The sequence below is a fragment of the Canis lupus genome, chromosome 7 (genome assembly GCF_048164855.1).
Source record: "Canis lupus baileyi chromosome 7, mCanLup2.hap1, whole genome shotgun sequence".
NCBI classification, from domain to species: domain Eukaryota; kingdom Metazoa; phylum Chordata; class Mammalia; order Carnivora; family Canidae; genus Canis; species Canis lupus.
In genome coordinates this window covers 4,451,339-4,474,551 of record NC_132844.1, presented here as the reverse complement: position 1 = coordinate 4,474,551, position 23,213 = coordinate 4,451,339, and the positions used below count along the sequence as shown (strand labels likewise).

The window sequence follows — 23,213 nt, the reverse complement described above, 5'->3', positions numbered from 1 at the left end:
AGAGGGAGGTCAGGCCAGGGACAAGACATGGGTGCCCTCGTGGTTTCAGTTACAAGTGCTGGGAGATCTGGGGGGGCTGCGATTCTTCCTTCCATTCGAGTGTTTCTGGAAAAGAGCAGGCCGGCCCAGCGCACGGTCACCTTGGCCCAGGTCCACCGTGGTCCACGACTCTCTCCTTGTTTAGCAGAGGCTCGAATATCACTTCCTTAAACACCCTGGTGAACAGGACGGGACCCACGCTCCTATGCTCCTTGAGAAGTGAGATAGGGATCTCAGCGACACTGAGTGTCCCTCTCATGGGTCCCACCTGTTTGGCTTGAGGCTAAGGACAAGGACTTGGGAGCAAATGCACAGGCACAGAGGGAGGGGTTGTGGTGCCTGACAGGGGGGTGAGTGGGCAGCTCGTGAGTGCCCAGGGCCCCCCGAAGCTTCCCTGCTCCCACCAAGTATCCTGTGACTCTATCTGAAAGCTTTTTCCAATAGAAAATGGAACAAATCAGAACAAAGTTAGGAAGATGCTCTCCTGCCTGGGTGCAAGGCCTCCCCAAATACCAGCTCTATGAACTGGGCGAGGCTCTTGGCATTATTGATGTACCTCCTGGTAAAGGGGACCTTTCCCGCAGATCCCCCCCCCAACTCAAAGGAGAGTTATCATGACCCGTACCTTTCTCATTTCTTCATCTGAAAGGTACTGCCGATTTCCCAAACACCTTTGTATTATTCCAACGAATGCTACTCTTGTAAGAATCAGAAGCACGGGGGGAAAGATGAATATTACAGTATTTAAAAATAAAAGCATTTTCCATTGTTTTTGATCTGGAGATTAGCCAGATAAAACTGAAACAAAATTGACCAAAGAGCAGATTTTATCTGTAAGCTTCGGGGAGGTGCCAAAGTCCTTTAGGTTGTGCTTTGGTTTTCTATAATACTAGTATAAAATAAATAGGCCAGACTACCTCAAGAAAAGTCACACTCCGTCTAATCACAGCAATAATTAATTCCCCAAAGAATTTCCCCTAGAACAAGTTGCAACATGATCATTTAATCCTCCCGCTGCCAGAGGACAGAGGGGCATCTTCCCTCAGGCCTCCTAGGTTCCTAAGGCTCATTTTACCCTCTGGGAGATCCTAGGTCATTTGTTGAGCAAATGTACCGTCAAAAGCCAGAACGTTTTCTAAGTTTGCCAAATACATGTCTGCAGACCAGAAGCCAGGATATCTGGGTTCTAGTCCTGGGGTGAATTTAAACAAGCCCTGGTTTCTGTGGGCCTCAGCATTCCCACGGGAGGAACGATGCTGCAGAGGTGCATGATTTCTAGGGGCCTTTTCAGGTTGGAAATTCCAAATGGTCCCAGAAACAAATGATTTAAGAATTAAATTTATTTTAGTGCCTTCTCTCTTCCTTCCTGGTTTTTGTTTTTACTTGGCGGGTGGGCTCACATAGAGCTATTTATCTCGAAGAGTAACGCATCATTCTTCAGGATGAGAGGCATCTCTTCCTTGTCGTATTTTCCCACAGTCTAACTAACCTTCCTTCTCTTTTCACTCGCCACGAGGAGGTGGGGCTCACTGATTCTTTTTGGTTCATTAGGAAGAAACAGAAAGATCCTGTGTTTTGAGAAACTCTTTCTGGATCATTTCCCAATGATCACAGGACTTTGCAATCCCTTTGGCAAAGGTGATGGTGACAATGGGGTGTTTGGCAAAGTGGTGGAGGTGGATAATGAAGTGGCTGAGGTTAAGAAAAAAATGCTCTTGGCAAAACATCTCGAAACAAGGTCTGGAATGCCCAAAGCGGAGGGCTGGCCTCCCTTGCTGAGATGACTGAGAAAAACTCCATATCTTTAAATAGGTAATTCATTTCATTGGGGAAAAAAAAGGAAAGAGTATCAACAACAATAATTTTTTCTGAGCACCCAACTGAGAAATAGTCAGTCTAATACCTACTTAGATCGTAGCCAGGTGCCAAGATGGCTTTGGGTGATATAGAGGTTAAGTCAAACTAACCAGGCATATGTAGGTATATTCATTAAAAATTACATCTCAAATGTTAAGTCCGTCACCAAATAGTAGACAAGAATCTAACCTTGCATTCTGCACACCTCTCCCTGGAGATCAGTTTCGGTCTAAATAAAGCCTTGAGGCTAAGAGGTTATTTTTACTGAGTCAGCCCTACCCAACTTCCACCCCCAAAATATCTGCAGATGAATGCACCAGGGCAGGGATAACATCTAAATTAACCAAGTGTTAATCTTGGTGTCAGTGCTCTCAAATAGTTGTTAAAATTCCTTTGATGTCCATGGTCATCAGATTTCATAGAAACTTCAAGGGTCAGACTTTTCATCACCTGGCCAGGTGTTGAGTGTGTGTGTGTGTACTTCTTGTTTTCCTTTTTTTTTTTTTTTTTTTTTTGCTACAAGTGCCACCAGCTGTAACACTTTAATGACTACTTGCGGAACACCAGGGACCTTCCTTTGGCATGCCTGGGGGGTGAGAACGGTGGCTGAGACCTCAGGACAGGTCTCTGAAGGGAGGAGGGGTAACACCATCACATTATTAAACCCTTGCAAACTAGAAACATTTCAGAGAAGTAATCGCTGATGTCATTTTACTTACAATCGGGTGAATCCTTAATTCGGTGTCACCTCCAAAAAAAGATAATAATAAAAAAAGATGGTGTCACCTCCAAAAAGGATAATAAAGAGAGAGAAAGAAGTTTGTGTTTGGGGCATTTCTTAGGCATTTTGAGTTAATCACACAAGATAGTCCCACCAGGTCCCAAATGCTACAGTGCGAAAGATGCTTGTGATAGTCTTACTCTGGGTAATGATGACTTCAGGTATGCTAGCTTTCCCCCCTTTCCTGTTGTTGTTGTTTATTTTTTTAATTAAATTTTTAAAGGATTTTTATTTATTTATTCATGAGAGACACAGAGAGAGAGAGAGAAAGAGAGGGGGAGAGAGAGAGAGAGAGAGGCAGAGACACAAGCAGAGGGAGAAGCAGGCTCCATGCAAGAGACCCAACACGGGACTCGATCCCTGGACCCCAGGATCATGACCTGGGCCGAAGGCAGGCGCTAAACCGCTGAGCCACCCAGGGATCCATGTTGTTGTTGTTTTTTTTTATTTTATTTTTTATTTATTTATTTTGTGCTGTTTTTTTTTAAATGAAGACATTCACCTTTACCACCCAGTAGACTCTCTAGGTAGCAATGTAAATGAAGTTGTGTTCTTTGCAATTCATCAGCAAACTTTCCTGTTTATAGTTGGTGTTTGTCCTTTCCCTACAGTCACATCCGAGGCCTGAACTAGCTCACAGCACAACTGAGCCTAGTTTCAGAGATTAGGTGGATGGGTAGCAGGAAGCAGTAACCACCCCCCCTCCAAATCTTCATATTAGCTTACTACTTAGGCCATAACTAACGTCAGCCCACTTTGTGCTATAGCTTATGTAGATTTTATACACACACACACACATATGTATATATATTTCATATACAGATATGTTTATGCTTTCTCAAGATCAGATGAACAAGGTATCTATGTTTCTAAAATTACAAATGTGAGGGTGCTGTTGAAGAGACTTAAAAAAGAAGAAAATGTCTCTGTTAAGGAAATGTAATTTTATCCTCTGGGAGATAGAATTATGAAAAGTCAGTCATCCTTCTAAAGAGTATCTAGGGGCACCTGGGTGGCTCAGTGGTTTAGCACCTGCCATCAGCCCAGGGTGTGATCCTGGGGTCCTGGGATCCAGTCCCACATGGGGTTCCCTGCAGGGAGCCTGCTTCTGCCTCTGCCTGTGTCTCTGCCTCTCTCTCTGTGTCTCTCATGAATAAATAAATAAAATATGAATTTTTATAAAAAGTGTCTAGGACTTCGGTCCCAGACCTTAAGCCATTTAGGACCCTAGAGATATTTTTGTCCATGTCGTTTCAGAAGCGAGTCCTCAGGCTTTCAGGCAAGTGAAAGGACCTGCTTAAGGTCACACGGCTAGCTGGCGGTAGGAGCAGGACCAGAGCGCAGAGCACCACCACCACCGCAGCCCCCCCACCTGCCGCCTCCTCTGCTCCCATCGCAGGCACGGACCTGCAGAGCCAGGCCCTCTTATGTAGAATCACGGTTGTGCGTTGTACAGAGCGGTTTCTGTGGAAGAGAGTAAAGCTTTGAAGATCACGCTCAAAGGGGCTGCGTAACTCTGGCTCTAATCTTCATAGAGACCAGTCGGTTACATGCATCTGACGCTACATCTAAGCAGCTTACCTGAAGCAACTGCCCGCGCCATGAGGAATTAGCGCCCATCTATCTCCTTTGAGAGAAGTAAAAAGCCACCTTACAAAAGACTCAATATTTTATTATTGGCACAGGAATCAGGCTTGGTCTGAGGGCACCCGGGCATCTGGCTGAGTCACAGAAGTAGCTCTAAGCAACGGAGGGTGTTTGTGCTCCTTCCATCTACTGCGGCGTCAGTCATGTCGCCTACGAGCCAAGCAGGGCGCGGCCCAGAGCGGACGCCGCAGCCGGTCAGGAGCAACGGACTGGGGGGGGGGGGGCGGGTAGGGGGGTCAGAAATCGCAGAGGAGGACAGTCCCCTGGGGCCGCACAGCCTGGGCCTGAAGGGTCTCGTGGGAGCGGCATGGCCCCGGGCCTGGGGTGAGGGCCGCGGGCGTCACAGGGGCACCACCTGGAGGGTGGGCAGGGGCCCCCGGGGAGGGGCTATGTACTCCTCCTCTCGGAGCAGCCGCAGCAGGATGTTCTTCTTGTTCTTGGGCCAGCTGTAGACGTGAGTGTTCTGCAGCCAGGTGGGCACGTGCTCCTGGGGGCGAGAGGGGGCCCGAGGGGCGGCCTTTAGGCAGGAGCCTGGACCCCGGACCCCAGGCTCGGTCCCCAGCCCGCTGGGCTCCTGGAAGGGCTTAGGCCGAGGCGCTCGGGTGCGAGCCGTGCCTCCCCTCAGGGAGGCCTGGGGGTCCTCGCGGCTTGAGGAGCAGCATGCTGACCCGAACTCCGCATCCTTTATCCTATGCCCCTTACCCGGGGAAAGCCGAAGCCGTGAGCCGGGGACCCCGAGGGCGCGCCTCACACCGCCCTCCCGGAGTGGACGTTCTGCTGGGGGACACATAACAAATAAGCGACGTACAGGGGTGTCTGATGCCCGTACACGCCAGGGAGAAAAATAAGACGGAGAAAGGGGAAAGGGAGGCGGCGCCGGGCGGGGCTGAAAGGTCGGCGGCTCTCACTCGCGTGTTTAGGAAAGGCCTCGCTGAGCAAATGAGCCGACACCTACGGGAGCAGAGGGGGCCAGCTCTGTGGATGTCTGGGTCCGGGCAGTGCAAAGGCCCTGTGGCGGGGCCGTGCCGGGCCTGTTCGAGGAGCGGCCGGCCTGTGTGGCCAGAGAGGAGGCCGTGAGACAGCGCAGGCGAGCAGGCCTGGAAGCAGAGGGGCCCGTGCCAGATGGGGCCTTGCAGGTTTTTTCTCTGAGCGGATCGGATCCCTTTGGGGATTGCAGAAGAAGCTCAGAAGCAGCCTCTGCTACACGCCAGGCATCACGTCACACTGGGTGTCGACGACACCCAAATGAAAAGACACAGTTCCTGCCTGGAGGAGTCCAGCATCTAAGATGGGGTGTAAACGAAAATGTAAAGAAACCGTGTGCTAGGCAGCAGTGGGCCGAAGGGGCGGGAGGTGGGATCAGTCGGCCCCGAGCACAGGCGACAAGGGGATTGTCGGAAAAAGTCTTAAAAACATGAATAAAAGCCAACCAGGAGCCGGTCTCCTTTTCCATCACCACGTTCCCGCCAGTCTCCACCCTGAAGCACGTCCTGGGGGAGCCAAGGCCCTGTAGCCAAAGCGCTCAATCCGGTCTATTGGCAAAGGGGACGGGAGGTCAAGGGAGTCTAGGCGGATGGGGCGGTAGAAGGCTGAGCGGGGGTGGGGGCACACAGACAGGGAAGGGCATCACGAACGGGGAACAGACAGTGCGAAGGCACGGGAACGAGAAAGAACGCGGCGGGGGCGCGGGCGAGGGCGAGGGCGAGGGCGCGGGCCCAGTCCAGGAGGACCAGAGCACAGAGGCGCTGCGCCTGCCCGGGGCGGGGAGGCCGGGAGGCCGAGCCGTGGGCACAGCCCGCTGCACAGCCGGGGCCCCGTCTGTGAGGCGGGGAGAGGCGTGCTCGATCTTTCCCACCCCAAGGCCTCTCAGCTGGAGAGAGACAGACCAGGTCTCTGGTTCAGACGTTCCTCTTTGAGGGCAGGGAGAGGACGGCTAGTGCAGGGTCAAAGGACACAGGGAGACCAGTAAGGGGGCCCTGCAGCGGGAGCAGCAAGAGCCCAGAAATGCATGCTGTCGCACAGGGTGCGACCCTCGGGATACCCGCATCCCTCTCATGTCAGTGGGCCTCTGCCCCCTTCCTCGCAGAAGACCTGCAGCCCTGACGCCCCGGGGACCCCCGCCCCGGGTGCAGCTGGGCCCGAGGCAGGGTGCGGTGGGACGAGGCAGGGTGCTGTGGGACGCTCAAGACCTTTATCACACCTCTGTCTTCCCTCTGCCGAGCCTGGAGCATGGCCTCGGGGTGATTCTTTGTCCCCCTCCCTCCCCTGCCAGAATGTTCTTCTGGTGTAAAAAAACCTTCATATGAACCACAGCAAACCCTCACTTTGGCAACTCTGTAGATCTAATTGCTGTCATCTACAGATTTGGGAGCTGAACTCTGCAGCAAAATACTTCTGCGGACAGTCAGCAAAAAAACCCTACACGTCTTGACTTTTATGTATGAGAGATAAGAAGTATCAGATGAACAGTCTTTTTTTTTTTTTCTCTCTCATGAGTTAAAACACAAACGACTGCTTTGTGTGTAATGGCTGTTTGCACAATTAGGACAGCGATGGTCCATCAGATAACACCTTAAAACCTTCCTGATGCATGCTGCTGAGTTGAGCGCTGCAACCTGTGGATCTTTCCGGTAACACGGTTATCTCTAAGGACTGAGAAAGGGTTCACCAGCTCTGCACTTAACATCCCAGATAGCAAGCCAACCAAAGCTTGAATCGTAAGGTGGTTTTGTTTGTTGGTTTACCTTCTTCGCATTCGGGAAGAGCACAGGGATGAATCTGAAGTTCATGCTTCCTTGTTTTATGAACTCAATCTGCATCTGGAACACAGAGTCGGAAGGTTTGACTTGGGGAACGAGGAGGAGTTCATGGCACCCCCCACCACGCAGGCCCACCCGGCGTTTTTATTCCGATCTCCTTTGTTTTTTTTTTAATCCGATCTCCTTTGAGGGCCACACACACCCGTGTTTTTAAGCGCTCCCCGTTACACACGCACGCCACTCACTCACTCGTTGTTTATTGAAGGCTATGAAAAGTCACGCTCTGTGCGGGACCTCGGGTTTCAAGGATTCGGACAACCTTTCGGGGTGAGCTGGGCTGGCTCACATCGGCTCACGAGAGCCAGTTGTGTGCATCCCTTCCCAGTTCTGCGTTCAGTGACTTTACACTGGTAGCTTGGAATTGGCTGTAAGGAGAGCATCTATACCATGGAAATGGGAAAATCCTACAAATCAGTATTTTTGAGAACCAGCTCACCAGAACACTACCGACACCATCACTATCCTCTCGAAGCCAGCAGACTGGTAAGCAGGGAGAAGGATAGACCGCCCACCACAGGGCAGTGTGAGAAGTAAGAACAAATTGCCGCGGAAGCCCAAAATGAGGGCCATCCATCCTCATCGGTGATCTGAAGGACGGTTACGAGGGAGGGGTCACTTAGATACTGAACGACAAGAAGGATCTGGTCAGGCCGAGGAAGTAGGGGTGAGGCGAAGGGCATTCTCAGCAGAGCCAACAGCACAAGCAATGTCTGGAGGTGCCCGCGAATGTTGGCCGGGGTTGGGACCAGCAAGCATCGCTTGCAGGTGGAGCAGCTGGGCTAGGGAGGCAGCGGGAGATGAGGCTGGGGGTCAACTGCGAGGAGCTCTGCGCGCCACCCTGTAGGTTCCCCACACAGTTCCAGCTCGCTCTGACACGTCGCTCAGGCCTCAGCCGCCGAGCACTCTATCACCCCCAGAATCTCCAAGGTGAGGGGGGCTGGAGTCTTCCCAATGCTGTGACCAGCACCAGGCTTTCAGTCATCGGATGACAAGGAGACGAGGAATCATGTGTTCCCAAGTACCTCATCTTCCAATTGATTTTTATGACTGAGAAGTCTTCGCCGTGCAGGGGAATAAAAACAGGACAGAGAAGAAAGTGACAGCGGTGACAGCTGGTTATTGAAGTCACCATAGAAACCCCCTCATAAACACACACACACACACGCACACTCACACACAAACGCTTCACGAGGTTTGTTTTTTCTTTTTCTCAGAACCACTGTCTTTTAAAATTCAGAGGCCCAAACGCGTATTTTCAGAAGGATCCGTGCCCCGTGCACCGGGGAAGCACCAATCACCAGGACAAACACGTGGGAGGAAGGGCCCGGGGTTTGCAAGTTGTAAGTGAAGAAGTGGACGTCGCCTCTGGCGTCCAGGACCCTGAATCCGTAAAGTCTTGCTCGTGCAGCAGGGCGCCCGACCTGCCGGCAGGCCCCACGGCGGCCGTGTGTTGTCACTTCCTCTCCTGGTCCGACACGGGCTTCTGGCCAAGTCGGTGGCCCTCGGGTGCGGTTACTCGCGGCTACCTCCTCGCCGCCTCGGGCCTCGAGGCCTCTGCTGCCTGGAGGGCGCCCGGACGTGGTCTTAGCTGGCCTCGTCGCCCCTCCAGGGATAAGGAAGGGCCCAAGCACCGTTGTCCCCAGGAGTTCGGAGACAGTCTGGTTCGCGGCTGGGTGGCGTCGGGTGAGCGCCGAGGCCGAGCTGCTCCACGGCCACGCACGCCGACAGCGCTCGACGGCTTTCCTCGGGGGCTGGCGGGACCCGGAGCCCTTCCCACACACCAGGTCGCCTCCCAGGCCTGGCAGCTTCCTAGAGACACCCCGGGGGACACCGAGGGCTTTGGGGCCTTGCAGAGGCGAGCAGAAGCCGGACCCTCCCCTGGGCCCCGGGAGAGGATGGAGCGGGCTGCCTCCTGGCCCGACGCTCCGCCTGCACCCCCTGGCCTCGGCTTTGACTTTGGGTTGGTTCTAAGCTCAGATCAGTGGTCGGCGGGTGGGGAACCCCGTCCACCCACCCATCAGGCCCCTTTTCCCGAGCTCCTGGTCCGCCGGATGGACCCGGACCTAGGCTGGCCACCCCGAGGTGAAGCGGCCTGTCCCACGCTGGCTGGCGTCCTGCCCTGTGCCGCTTATGGGGTCCGTCCGGCCCTCTTAGGCGTCCTGCCCCACTCTCCTGTCTTAGTCCCTGATGCTTTCTGCCCATTGCCGATGCCTGTGGACCGTTGCTGTTGAAACGGAGCCTGCAAGTTCTGGTCCCATGGATGTCAAGCCTTCTTAAATCTCAGAATCTGGGCCCCCGGGGGGCTCAGTGGTTGGACACCTACCCTTGACCCAGGGTGTGACCACAGGGTCCTGGGATCGAGTCCCGCATTGGGCTCCCCGCAGGGAGCCTGCTTCTCCCTCCGCCTGTGTCTCTGCCTCTCTCTCTGTGTGTCTCACGAATAAATAAATAAAATCTTAAAAAAAAAACAAACCTCAGAATCCTTGGGAAGCACACAAGCCCAAAAGGGTGAGCCAGCTCTGGCTGAGATGGGCTGGGAGGCCCTGAGCCGCCCTGGCCCCAGCACCTGTGAGCACCCGCTGGGGGCTCCGCGGGACATTTTGCAAGTCACACGTCTTGTCCGGCGTTCCAGCCAAGCAGGCAGCGTCTCCCCGCAGCGTCTCTGTCATCCCGACAGGCGTGGGGATCGCAGACCCGCAGAGGAGCCAGTTCCAAAGCTGGGTGATCTTTCCGGTCCGAATGTTCTATCAGGCTCCGAGCAAGCCTGGCTCCCTGATACATTTGTCCCACGGGCTTTGGCCTGGCCGAGCCCCGAGGTCAGCTGTGGCCGCGGCCGGGCTGCACGGACGAGGGAGGATCCCTTCCCGGGACCTGAGCACCGAGATGTACCCTGCGCTTCACAGGCACCATTTCACGGACTCTTCGCAACAGCCCGTAAGTGTCAGCGACCCGTCGTGTGATCAGGGACACAGAGGCACGGCGAGCTTCGGGCGGTTGGCCCGGTCCCACCACGACGCGCGAGGAAGCAGGACTTGAGCCGCGTCCACGTGACACAACAGCGTGCGGCGCCCGGGGCGGCCTCCCAGCCCGCGGGTGGACCGCAGAGCCAGCAGAGCCCCGTTTTCCGGGGCCCGGGAGTGAGAGATCTCACGTGAACCCCCGCCCGGCCACAGGCAGGAGGCGAGGCCCGGGGCTTGGTCACCTGCCCGCCCGCCAGCCCCGCCCGCGCGGCCTCCCGCGCTCTGCCCGCTCACCAGCCGATGGATGTACTTAGTATGTAGGCCGTGCTCGTCCTCGTCCAGCTGCGACTCGGCACCTTCCACATCCTGTTTGTATTTGGGGCTGATTGCTACAATTATCATCACTGTCTTCTGTTAATGAGAGAGAAGCATGTTTATGGGAGTGTAAAGTGCGGTCCATTTGGTGCAGGCGGGCTGGCAAGGGGCCAGCGGGGCCGGGCGCGCTGACAGACTCCCGGGCTGTCTGCGGACAGACGCACGGACAGTCTCGGGCACCGGGGGCCCCCGTCGGCGGACTCCCGTCTCCCCCGCTGCCCCCTGTCTCCCTCCCGCTCCCTTCAAACACAGAGCAAACGGCTCTGCTACATGGAGGCACTTTGGCCCCTCTTTCCCCACAAGCATCCCTGACAAACGTCTCATAAGCCTGAATCACGAAGCGCTTCTGCATCGTGGCAAAAAGGCTGTGCAACAGCACCGCTCAGGCCCCCTCCCTGGGGTGCTGGAAGGAGGCCTCAGAGACTGTGCTCCCCGCTGCCCTGCTGGTCTGCAAGCCCCCTCCCTGGGGCGGCTGGGGGAGGCCTCAGGGACTGTGCTCCCCACCGCCCTGCTGGCCTGCAAGCCCCCTCCCTGGGGCGGCTGCAGGAGGCCTCGGTGACTGTGCTCCCCACTGCCCTGCTGGTCTGCAAGCCCCCTCCCTGGGGCGGCTGCGGGAGACCTCAGTGACTGTGCTCCTGGCCGCCCCCCTGGCCGTGGACGTGTGGACGTGTCTGCACAGCCAGGAGCGGCAGCCTCTTTAGCACAAAGCAAACACCAGGCTGCAGACACAAGGAAAAGCCACAAACCCCCAGGCTGCCGAGACTGTCCCCCACCTCTCCCTCCAAAAGAAGCGGCTGAAGCTGCCGACACGGACACACTGGCAGCAATCAATTTCTATCTTGTTAAAGCACAAAGTGTCCCAGTGGTCAGTATAGATTCTGTCAGTGGAAAACAAATCACAGGGCTGCGAGAGGGCGCCCGGGCGGGGGCCGGGGTGGCGGCCGGGGTGGGGGGTGCACTACCCGGGCAGCCTCCCGGGACAGCTCTTGAGCCCAATCCCGCAAAACGCTTGGGGTGGCTTCAGATTAAATTGAATTCTGTCTCTGCCTCCCTACTCCCTGCCTTCATTTCCTCTTTTCCTTTTCTGCTCAAAAAAATTGTTTGCTCTGATTGTTATCAACCACCTGTGTCTGGTTTGACCGTTATTTCCTGCCGGTGCATGTCCACGAGGGTGACCCCATCCTTCCTTTCCAGGTCTTTGCACGGCTGCCAACAAGGGAGGCTTTGTTGGGACTTTCTCAGCTTTGGACTTGGTGCGCCTGCCAGTGCTTCTCTCATAAAATAACTCCGCAAGCTGATGGTCTTTTTCACCAGAAAACAAGCTCAGAATTTGGGAATGTACTTACATCTCTAAGGTAGCGTTCCATCCACTTAATGATATCAATGCCTCGGATTCTATCCTCAAATATGTCAATCTACGAGAAACAAGAGGTGGGAGGTGGCTCTTAACGAGAAGCTTTCTCTAGTTGCAGAGCAAGAGAAAACACAAGAGACTCTATGTATTTAAGATTGGAGAAATCACGAATTCTTTCTGCAGGGAGGAACATACAAGTCTGAAAAACAAAAATGCAATTTTTCTTAAAGTGTTCCCTGTTTCAACATTAGTAGGCATTTAAGCATTTCATATCCATAATTAGGATACAGTGGTACCCACCAAAATGTACCTATGCTTACGCAATAATTACGTCTAAAAAAAAAATCTGAGACACATAGTGAACCGCGTTGGATAGAAGCCGGAAATATACATGTATCTGTAATTTGAAAGGCAAACACGATATGATGCTGGAACATTTTAATGAGTGTGTGGTGTGCAAGTACTGAGATACAATTCTGGTGCTTTCCTTGCCTTAGCCAGGTCATTATTATGGTATCATGTCCCGTTTCGGTCTATACGTTTAAAAAGCATTGTATGAAACTTGGGGCAAATCCAAGGAAACTGTCATGGAAACAACTACGGAGTTGGTGGGAACGGGTTTATGATGAAAGTCAAGAAGCAGAACTCTCAGGCCTCGAGAAGACATATTAAATGTCAAGTCTTCGGAGGAATATCCGAAGGGGAGAAAAACCAGCTCTTTCCTATTTTTCAGAAGGCCAAATCGGAAGGCCTTGCTGGGGCTCAGGCCTGTCCTGCAGCCAGAGGGGAATGTACCTGCGTACGAGGTGTTCTGGTTTACAAGGTGGACCATATACTAGAATGGGTAACTCGGGGAGAGCGACCTTGAGGACGGCTTATTTGACGCAGCCACACTGCTCTGAGATCAATTGTCCTAAACGTCACTCCACCATTTGAGACGGATCGAGTCCTAGCCATTGGGCAAGCTCGGCACGCCGTCCATGGCCCAGGCTTCCTTCCCCCTTTCCCTCACGTGCCCTGTCTACTTGACTCCCTGGCACCCTGAAAGCACAGCACGCGCCTCCCTGCCCCCTGTGAATCCTCCTCACACGCTGACCCCCTCGTCCTCACCTCACCCGCCTCCGCCCCATTGTGGCCAGTGGTACTGGACAGTCCACACATTATTACAACATCCTTTCATTTGCTGGATATCTCATTTATGTCTGCCTTAACTCTTCAGCCTGGCTCCACTCTTCCTGCAGAAGGAGAAAGTGCCTCGAGTGCACCAAACTGTCCAGTACCTACGGTACGCAACACATCGCTAGGTCAGAAGATGTCTCTTTACTGATGGCACATCGCAAATGAAACAAATGGCTCTCCTTTTGGTTTGGATGATCTTTTTTTTTTTAATTTTTATTTATTTGTGATAGTCACACAGAGAGAGAGAGAGAGAGAGAGAGAGAGAGGCAGAGACACAGGGAGAGGGAGAAGCAGGCTCCATGCACTGGGAGCCCTACTTGGGATTCGATCCCGGGTCTCCAGGATCACACCCTGGGCCAAAGGCAGGCGCTAAACCGCTGCGCCACCCAGGGATTCCTGGATGATCCTTTTGGTTTGGAGGATCCCTGCTTTAAAACATCTATGGCGGGTGCCTGGGTGGCTCAGTTGTTGAGCTTCTGCCTTTGGCTCAGGTCGTGATCCTGGAGACCCAGGATTAAGCCCCACATCGGGCTCCCCCTGCATGGAGCCTGCTTCTCCCTCTGCCTGTGTCTCTGCCTCTCTCTCTATCTCTCTGTGTCTCTCATGAATAAATAAAGAAAATGTTAAAAAAACAAAAAATAAAACATCTATGGCCAAAGACCACATGAGGTAATCTTGCGAAAGCTCGTGCGGATTTCTGCGACTGGGTCCGTAATCCACTTCTATTACATGAGACAGAAGCAGTACGGGGTCAGGGTTGAGAAGACACAGACAGCTTGGCTCTACCCTTGGTTCTACTGTTGGCTTCTGCACTTGCCACTTGCATAACTTTAAAAACATCACCGAAACTCTCTAAGTCTTATTACCCTTATTTGTAATATGTGGTTACTAAACCTACTTCCCAGGATGGTTGTGAGGATTAAAACAATTGGACATGGAAAAGGTGTACCATAAAGCCACGTTTGAAGAAAGTACTCAATACATGGTTATATTTATTGTTACCCTAGCACCTAAACCATTCCTCGTTACTGAGGTGGATGGACTTCCTGGGAGGCACATGTGCTGGACATCTCTCATTGGTCTCTCCAGATCTCCGCCAAAGTCTACAGCTTCTATAAGGCCAACTTCTCCACACAGCGACTGTTACAGGCCAAGCTGTGTCCCCCCCACCCCCACCCCCAACCCCAAACTCGTTACTTGAAGTCTTAACCCCCAGTGCCTCAGCGTGACTGTATTTGGAGACAGAGACTTTAAAGAGGTGAGATAAAATGGGGTCATCTGGGTGGGCCCTGATCTGATACGACTTGGTGTCCTTAGAAGAGGAGATTAGGACACACACAGAGCAAAGACCAGGTGAAGACACGGGAAGAAGACGGCCGTCTCCGAGCCGAGGAAGCTGTGCTCACATACACAAGCCAAGGAGGAGGCCCAGAAAGAAACCAGTGTTGCCGACACCTCAGTCTTAGATGTCCAGCCTCCAGAACTATGAGGAAATAAATTTCTATTGTCACCGTAACCACTCTTCTTGCCTCTTTAGACCTGGGGTGGTAGCGATCCCTGCGGTTGCCGGTCCCAGGATATTGCTCTGTTCCCTGTGGATTTCTTGAAATTTACCCAGAGCTTTGAAAAATAGTCCTTTCATTGAACTTTCCTTAAATTATCCATTAAGTTCTTTCTATCTTCCCCACTCCTCCCCCAACTAAGGGGCTCTCAATGTATCAACATAGTAATGTAGCTGTCCAGGGCGGGCTCTGCGATTCTACTCCAAGGCTTCACAGTCATCAGGATCAGGGACAGATTTAAATTCTAAGTAGCCACCTGATTGTTAAGGTCATAAAAACCTGTCCTCTCCTCCAATCAGTATGCTTATTTGGAAATGACCAATAAGTAAGATATTTCTGAAATGTGGGTCTTATAACCTGTAATTTGATTTTATGTCATGGTTGCCACGGTGCTTTCTTAATCTAGAAATGAGAAACTGAAATGTTGGTTTCTACACAGTCATATAAGTTGGAATGTATACAGCGTAAGCATTTTAAACTCGCAGACACTCCTGTTTAAAAAAAAAATCACAGAATAAAGAAAAGAATTCGATGAAAACTGTTAAATGATGCTACGCAATCATTAAAATGGACACGTAGCTACTAAGTATTCCTTTTTTTTTTTTTTTTTTTTTTTTATCCTTCAACATTCCGATTCCTGGATATTTTCCTTAGTTTTTCATCACCTTCTAGAATTCACTGTCACCGAATACCCAGAGCGGGTCTCTGGGAAGGGAAAGAAGTGATCTCAGTGTTTTAGGAAAGCCAGCCCCCTGAGCGGCCTCCCAAGGTATTTTATTTATCCTACAGAAGAACGCACATGACTAAGCTGTGCTGCTGGAAGGCGCTGCAGGCGACTTGGGCACGTGCTGGCTGAGATCTCTGGGGCCGGGGTCACGGTGGACGCAGGGCGGGGTCGCCCAACTCCCCGGGGCTGGACGCCACCAGCTGAGAACCTGGCCCCTGTGTTCCTGGCCCCGAAGCGCCGCAGCCGCCCCAAGGCCTGGAAGGAGGCCAGGCCCGGGGCCTCGAACCCCAGGCCTCCCAGGCCACCGCCCCGCAGACGGGCCTGGTGCGGCAGCAGGTGGCCGAGGAGCCTGCGGCCTCTGTGTCACAGGAGTCCCGGCCAGAGCACTGTCGGCTCGGCGGGAAAGGGCGAAGGAGAGCCCGGCGTCCTCCTCCGGCGGGGGCCGAGCTGCGCTGCTGGTCAGCAGGGAGTAACCCCGTGCTGGCCTGTTCGCAGGTACCCGGGTGGGCAGCCCAAGAAGTGTGCAAGAAGGAGCGCCGGAGACTCCGGAGGGTTAGAGGTCTAGACGCAGTTACCCACATCCTTAGGCTTTTAGTCCATCATCACAGAATTCGGGCAATACCGTTTAAAACCTCAACAGTTACATACATATATATATATATATATATATATTTTTTTTTTTTTTTCCCCTCCCTCTGTTTTTCTTCTCACTATACTCACTTTCATTGTTCCGTCTTCTCCCTGGGTAAAATACTTACTGCAGTTTGGAAGCCATTGACCAGCAAAAAGTTCACAAACTTCACCACCTCCATGGCTGTGTCCATAGAATAAGTGATAAAGACTTTCCCTAAGAGAGATTTTTCACATTTAATAGAGACTCGTCAAATGATTCTATTCCAAACACTTGTAAATCACATGCAGTGGCTTTTGTCTCTCTAGAATAATAGAGTGAAACTCTGGGATGGGGGTGGTCCCAGGGCTTATGCCTGCAGCTGTGGGAATTGCTGTTCTCAGGACAGAGATGTTCAGGTCCCGGCGGGCCGGGGTCCCTGGAAGGGAACGCAGGGAAAGAAGAATGCTGGCAGCCCGAGACAAGCCAAGGAGGTCTGCTGAGAAACCACATGATGCGTGAACAAAATCCGTCACCCAGAACCCGCCGGTCCTTAGGATCAGGCCACCTCCCGGTGACTTAGACACACTTGGCACAGGGCCTAAGGAGGACTCACAGCGGGCCAAGAAGCTGAACCTTGCTAAGGGGCCACCCAGCAGTGTCCTCTTCTGCTCGATGCTCTCTGCTGCCCCGAACCCTTGCTCGACAAGGCCAATTAGGGGAGAGGGAGAAAGTGGCTCCTTGCCCCCTCCCTCCCCTTATCCACTTGCTGGTGGGAGAGAGGCCAGGAAGCTGGGGCGCACTAAAGCACAGCCCAAAACCCCGGGGGCTTGAAAAACAGATGCCACCTCTGGGCACCCAGCGGCACCGGCTCCCTGCCTCCTCCCTGGGTCAGCCTGGAGCAAACAGATGGCGTGGTGCCCACAGTGTGACCCGGGCAGGATGCAAACCCGTGTTTTCTCGGGCTGAAATCTTCTGGGACGTTATCTGGCTAGCGTGTTAATGTGATAGATGGGTAATCTTGGTGTTGTTGGCTTTTTGTCGGTTTGGACAGGCTCAACCTCAGGAAGTCCCTGGGGCAGAGGCTGGGGGAGAAAGGAAGGCTAGAGAGAAAATACAAGTGCGTATGCATTCATCTATGCTTGGGCTCTGGGTTTTTTTTGAAGCAAATATCTCAAATAGCCGTGAGCACCCGGTCACATTGACTCATTAAAGCAGCCAGGCACACTGACAGCACTCACTGTATTCTTAACACCTAACACTCATCCAGTCCCCGTGTAAGAATTTGGGGACTCCTTTACAGATTATAGTAAGATCAATATGATCTACAGACGGACATCCGGCTTAGAGCCCATGCCAGGCAACATCCATTCTCCAGAAATGCTCAAGATTAAAATGTGTAAGATTTCAAGAAGATTAAAAAATATATATATATTTTGAATGATCCTTGCCATACAAATCTTCCAGAATCCTAAATGACTAGCGAGCACAGACTCCCTGGATAGGCGTCAGCAAATGCAAAAGGCTTAATTTTCACGTCTAGTTCAAAGAGGCACCCGGGTTTGCAAAGGGCTTCTTGGAATCACCTGAACTTCTCTAGCAAGCACAACAGAATATTACAATTCACAAGCAGTGGCTCTTTTCATAAGATTTCTGGAACTTACTGTCCTGCCTGACCTTAATATGAGAACATCTTGGTGATATTTCAACATTTCTGGTTCTGGCTGCAAAATATGGAAAAAGAATCATCACCTGACACTTAGTCGAATGTTTCTTTAAATAAAAGCCTTACTTTGCATTTGGTTGTAAAGCAGTATGGAGAATGTGAGACCACTTTTTCCAAACAAGATTGCTCATTCCTACAGGAAATGACCTCGTTCTTGATGGCTGCTGCTAATTTATGGCGAAACGCTAGGTCCCTGGCCAATACCACATGGACATCCAATCAATTTACCCAGGGACAGGTCCACTCAAGAGCATCATTTAGAAGAGAGAAGCACTGGGGTTACTTGTCGTTGGAGTTTATGTTTAAGAAAATCTCGTGGTAAGCATTTTGTGAGTATGGCTGGTACTGTCAGGATCCTAAAAACATCCACACAAAATGCCAATTACTTTGTTTTTTTTTTTTTTTAGCAAAAAGTAAAAAAGTAAAGTTTATTCCACTGTGTGTATGAGAAATCCCTGAGATCATAGATGAATAAACATCAAGTACTCTCAAAGTATAAGACCTGACAAAAAGAAGGAAAAACAACATTGCAAACAACTTACGTAATTCTTCTGGCAAGTTGCTGGTTTTCAGAGTTCCTCTGGCTGGAAGGTTACTAGGGGGTCTAGGGACAGCAGCTGGGGGTGGAGCCTGGGGACCTTGTGGTCTCAACTCGGCAGGACACTCCAAGGACTCCTCAGGAACTCCGGCTCGATTTGGTGGCTGGTTATACAGTTGGTCCCTGGAAAAGAATACACTTATAGTAGAATTTTCGTAGGGTTTTTAAAAAATTAATTAATTACTGAATTAATTATTTTTTGTTTTACAAAGGCAGACCCAGAGGGAAAGAAAGCCTTTAAGATACCAGTGAGCCAGCTATCTCTCCTCTGCCTCCGCTTCTTTTCTGAGCCAGAGGGATGAGTGTTGCTTCATTGAATTTTAGTCAATAAGTAATCCGGGCTGGCTGCCATATGTAAGGACCAGTGCTAGGGGTCGAAAGAGGGAGCGGGATTCGATTTCTCCATTCAAGGACTGTCTAATTGGGAAGATAAGTGGTGTGTGCAAAGGCAGACATGGTCACCAATAAAACCAAGTAGTATAATGGGTGACATACAGGTTGATGTTCTAGGCATTCAGATGGAAAGACAGGACTTTTAGCTCATGATAGATAACATTTAATTATGTATCAAAAGGTAGAAAAGGACTTGCGGGTTTCAGGTCTTTATGTTGTTGCTAATATATGGATCAAAATCTGATTTGGAAGACCCTTTAGAGAAGTTTCTACCAACTTGTTAAGTGGCATCTTTATTATTTTTTTGGTTGCCAGTGTTCCCATGAACACTGTGCTGAGAATGACCAGAAGCCCTCGTGTGAGATTTGGAAAACCAGGAGAAGTGGAAGCCTCGCTCCTGCCACCTCCGGGGCTTCTGTTGGTAAGTGCTGCCGTAAGGTGCTGAGCTCCTCAGGAAGCATCCCAGTGTCCTATTAACCAGCTTCCCATGTCAAGGGGAGGACACAGGCATCCATCCTTGGCCAGTGCAGAGCTAGCAGGCATAGGATGGATCCAACACCTCCAGCGGCGGTGGCTTCCTGATTCTAGACTGTTCCCTGGCAGCATGGCCTCACATGAAGAGCTCTCTAGGGGCCTTCTGATCTTGTGCGTCTCTCACGGTGACGGAGGAAGCAGCTTCTTGGGTGTCCTGTCGTGTGGTGCTGCTCTGGGGTCATTCCTGGAAGCCTGGCCTAAAGCTTGCTCCTCCGACCTCCAGCAATCCTGTAAGTGCCCTCTTCCCTGTGTGAAATCCCTTCTGCTGAAAATAACTCGAGTTGGTTGTTTTCTGTAACTGAACCCTGACTGATAGGGGGACCACCACTCAATTTATAATGTTTTATTTCCTTAAAAAAAAAACTCTGAAGGACATGTGGCAAAATGTTAACGTTTAAAACTCCAGGGAGCAGGAACATGGATGTTTGTTATTTGTTGTATGTTTGAGATTGTGTTATAATGTTTTTTTTTAAGATATTATTTATTTATTCATGAGAGACACAGATAGAGAGAGGCAGAGATAGAGGGAGAAGCAGGCTCCCTGTGGGGAGCCCGATGTGGGACTTGATCCCAGGACCCCGGGGTCACACCCTGAGCAGAAGGCAGACGCTCAACCACTGAGCCACCCAGGTGTCCCTATTTTATAATTTTTAAAAAAGACTTTATTTATTTATTTCAGAGAGAGCAAGAGAGCATGAGCAAGTGGGGTGAGGGGCAGAGGGAGAAGCAGGCTCCCCACTTAGCCGGGAGCCTGACATGGGGCTCGATCCCAGGACCCCAGGATCATGACCTGAGCCGATGAAGGTGGACGCCTAACCGACTGAGCCACCCAGGCGCCCCAAGGTTGTTTTATGTTCTAAATTTTAAAAACTGTTTTGATTACAAAATCGATGTGCATATGACCCAGTTTTTATAGATTGTTGCATATGCTTATATTTTTACCCAAAAGAGCAATAAATACAATTTTTGAAAGTCTTATGCAACAGGACTTAAAATAAAATTGCACATAATCCCAAGTGTGCTATATTTCGAAAGTGTGACTGTTTGAGGACATTATTTTTATTTTAGATTTTTATTAATATATAGGGGAAAAAAGCCCTATAAAATATGCCTTCATCTAATGGGGATCCAGTTCCATATCCTTTTTGCATTAAATTCCATTGTACTGAGAGTTGCTTGGTTGTTATAAAGGACAATTACTCATTTGATAAAAAAATGTTAAAGCTTCATTAATTTAAAAATCTTCTGTGTAAAAACAATATCATGGATGTTAATGACAGTAAAGTTTCCGTGTCCAGGTTCCCTTTCAAATTTATCAGTAAGAGGAGGATTGGCTTCATTACCTGAACTTATTTTTCATTATTCCTAAAATGATAAAATAAACCCAAGGAGACCATAGCAGGCTTAAATTGATCTTACAAGAACAATTACTCTGTACTAACTTTGCAATTCTTCTGTAAACCTAAAAATATTTCAAAATAAATGTCCTAAAAGAAATTACTATTGCTTCCCCTGTTCAGTGCCAGTGGGCGTGTTTCATAAAGATGCTTAAATTTTGTTTTCTTGGACATTTAGATATTTCTTATGCAAGAGTTCTTGCCTTACCTGGTCGTAAAAATCACATTTTCTTAATTTCATTATTTAAACTCCATGTGATTTTTTCGAAGTTTATTTAAATCTCTACACCCAATGTAGGGCTTGAATTCACAACCCTGAGATCAACAGTTACATGATTCTGTGCTTGAGCCAGCCAGGCTCCCCAATTCCATGCGATTCTGTTCTCAAAAAATAAAGGACCTTTCTGGAAAGAAAATCTGGAATGTGTGGGCTTTTGAGGAACAGGGGAAGAGGGCGTGTGCCTTATCAGCCATTGTAAATAGAATGAGCTTTTTTCTTTTAATGGACTGTCTGAGCTAATTACCAACTTTTGCATTTCTGAAAAATCTGCTTAAATAGGACCTTTGTATCTCATTCTGTTCTTAAAACAGAATATAATTTTGCACTGAGCGTATATAAAAATTGTGCTTCAGCAAGAGCAAACATTTCATCTACTCTTCGATTTTGTCTTAAATTAAGAAGTTCCATTTCTAGGAGTCCCTCCTCTGTATTTTAGATCTGTAAATCAAGAGAAAGGGAAAATGTGAAGAAGGGATCAAAGGAGAACAAGGAGGGGAGAGATGCCTGAAGGTCAGATTAGACAACTGGTCTGGTCAAGCAAAACCAGAAATGGTTTTCTGGAAGAAGGTATAGGGAAGACCTGACAATGGCATCCCATGCAAGTGGATGCTTAGATTATAAGAGATAACAATGGGCTTTTAAAAAATGCTACTGAGAGCTAACAGAGGGTACAATTCCAAAGTAAAACCTGGGTTTAAATGAGTGTAGCAACGAGGGATAGAAGCAAGAATTTCCTACTGGTGGAAGTTAATCACAGTAAAAATAAAAATCTCTTTCTGGGCTCAGAGGCCAGGTGACCTGGCAGCAAAAGGAGGGGGTGTCACGTGGCATCTTAGGGGCCTTTTCTTGGAGAGAATTTTGCCAAGTAACCAGTGGTTTTGTGTGTCTGGTGAACAGATTCTCATCCATCAGCTTCCATTTCGACCTGACTCAAAGAGTCTATGCCCCTGTGGGGCTTGATCTCTACCCTGGGTGGCAAACCAACGGAGAGTTTTGACACATCTTGATCCCATTGGCGTCATTCTTTTTCCCATTAAAAAAAGTCTGAGGGGCCCCTGGGTGGCTCAGTGGTTGAGCGTCTGCCTTTGGCTCAGGGCGTGACCCCGGGGTCTTGGGATCGAGTCCCACGTTAGGCTCCCTGCAGGGAGCCTGCTTCTCTCTCTGCCTGTGTCTCTGCTTCTCTGTGTTTCTCATGGATAAATAAATAAAATCTTTTAAAAAAAGGAAAAAAGTTCTGAACGTTGGCCCTGTCATAGCAGTACCTCGGGAGCCCCGGGGAGGAGTGGTCTCTCTGCGTGGGCCTCTGGTCCTGGTCCCAGGGGCTGGGGTAGTTGAGGAGGACCTTCTGCACGGGGTGCGGGCCCCTGACGCTGGCTCCGGGGAGGGGCTGCCCACGCACAGCCGGCTGGACCACTTGCTGGTAGGCCGCTCGAGGGTGGTCGGGGCCACCTGTAGGCGAAGACAGCAAAGTGATCAGGGCGGAATAACTCCAGCTCCTTCGTGGGAAGGACTAAGCTCACTGCCAGTGTTTGTCTCCGTACGGCGGGTTCCAGATATCACTTACCACCTCTGTAATGTTTGCCATATTTCTGTACTATTATTTACTTGATAGTTTTTGTTAAGTTGAGTCATTTTTTCCCTAAATAAAAACATCTGCGAAATCACGAGTTTGCTGTTCTAATTGGAAAGCACAGAGCTCCACGCAGGCCTCTATTTTAATAAGATACTTAAGATAATCCAACCATGGAAATCCTCTCTCACACCACCATCCCTACCATAATTTTCCAAGTTTCTGGAATCTGAGACTAGGAGAAATTATCTCCAGAGTAGATGCTTCAGCTACTCTTCTTCTTTCCTTCCCCCCAACGGGACATCTCACACACACACGTAAACCATTGCCTTAGGAAAAAGTAAATGAGTGATGAAAACTTGGCTCGTACCTCTGGGAAGTCACTAACCAGTTGGCAACACCTCCCAACTTACTTGGTCTTCTCTTGTTAAAATTGACACGCACTCCAGGCCATAGCAGAGGGAACAGGGCAGGCCTTGGGGCACAGCCAGGGCTGGTGGGGACTTACGGGAACATGTAACCTAAGAGAAAATGGGTCCCGGCCAGGCCCTGGAGCAGCAGGGTCCCAAGGGAAGAAGGGCGCCTGCCTGAGCTCATGAAAGAAGAGAACCGAAGGCCAGAGGAGGAATGCAAGACAACCAGGAAGGGTGAGAGGGCTTCCCTTGAGGGAACTGCCCAGGTCCCCAGGGGCTCAGGAGTGGGAAGGCTACGCATGGAGATGCGCCTTAGGGGTGGGTCTAGCCTACACAAGGGTTGGAGAGAAGCAAGTGAATGGATAGTCCTGCAGTGTAAACCCTGAGTACCT

General features: G+C 50.6%; 2 protein-coding genes across 13 annotated transcripts in view; one reads left to right on the top strand and one right to left on the bottom strand.

The window, feature by feature from the left end:
* Positions 1-20,661, top strand: part of LOC140636492 (uncharacterized) — a 92,123-nt gene extending 71,462 nt beyond the window's left edge. For 2 of the 4 annotated variants that reach the window (XR_012033683.1, XM_072831734.1), the window contains 2 exons: positions 17,776-17,954; positions 18,943-20,661. Coding sequence is in view for 2 of the 4 variants with exons in the window: in XM_072831734.1 (XP_072687835.1) it covers positions 17,776-17,954; positions 18,943-19,072 (309 nt within the window). In the remaining 2 variants the exon portion in view is untranslated. Of the gene's footprint in view, positions 1-11,672; positions 14,625-17,775; positions 17,955-18,942 lie in introns of those variants that run through there. The other 2 variants (XM_072831735.1, XR_012033682.1) reach the window with 2 other exon arrangements.
* TRAF3IP2 (TRAF3 interacting protein 2) overlaps positions 4,329-23,213 on the bottom strand; it is a 41,717-nt gene continuing 22,832 nt past the window's right edge. For 6 of the 9 annotated variants that reach the window (XM_072831724.1, XM_072831726.1, XM_072831727.1 and 3 more), the window contains 7 exons: positions 22,101-22,287; positions 18,179-18,357; positions 16,059-16,147; positions 11,825-11,893; positions 10,398-10,514; positions 7,069-7,143; positions 4,329-4,811 (listed from right to left, as the gene is read on the bottom strand). In XM_072831724.1, the coding sequence (XP_072687825.1) occupies positions 4,665-4,811; positions 7,069-7,143; positions 10,398-10,514; positions 11,825-11,893; positions 16,059-16,147; positions 18,179-18,357; positions 22,101-22,287 (863 nt within the window). In that variant the 3' untranslated portion in view covers positions 4,329-4,664. Of the gene's footprint in view, positions 4,812-5,026; positions 5,102-7,068; positions 7,144-10,397; positions 10,515-11,824; positions 11,894-16,058; positions 16,148-18,178; positions 18,358-18,480; positions 18,603-22,100; positions 22,288-23,213 lie in introns of those variants that run through there. The other 3 variants (XM_072831729.1, XM_072831733.1, XM_072831728.1) reach the window with 3 other exon arrangements.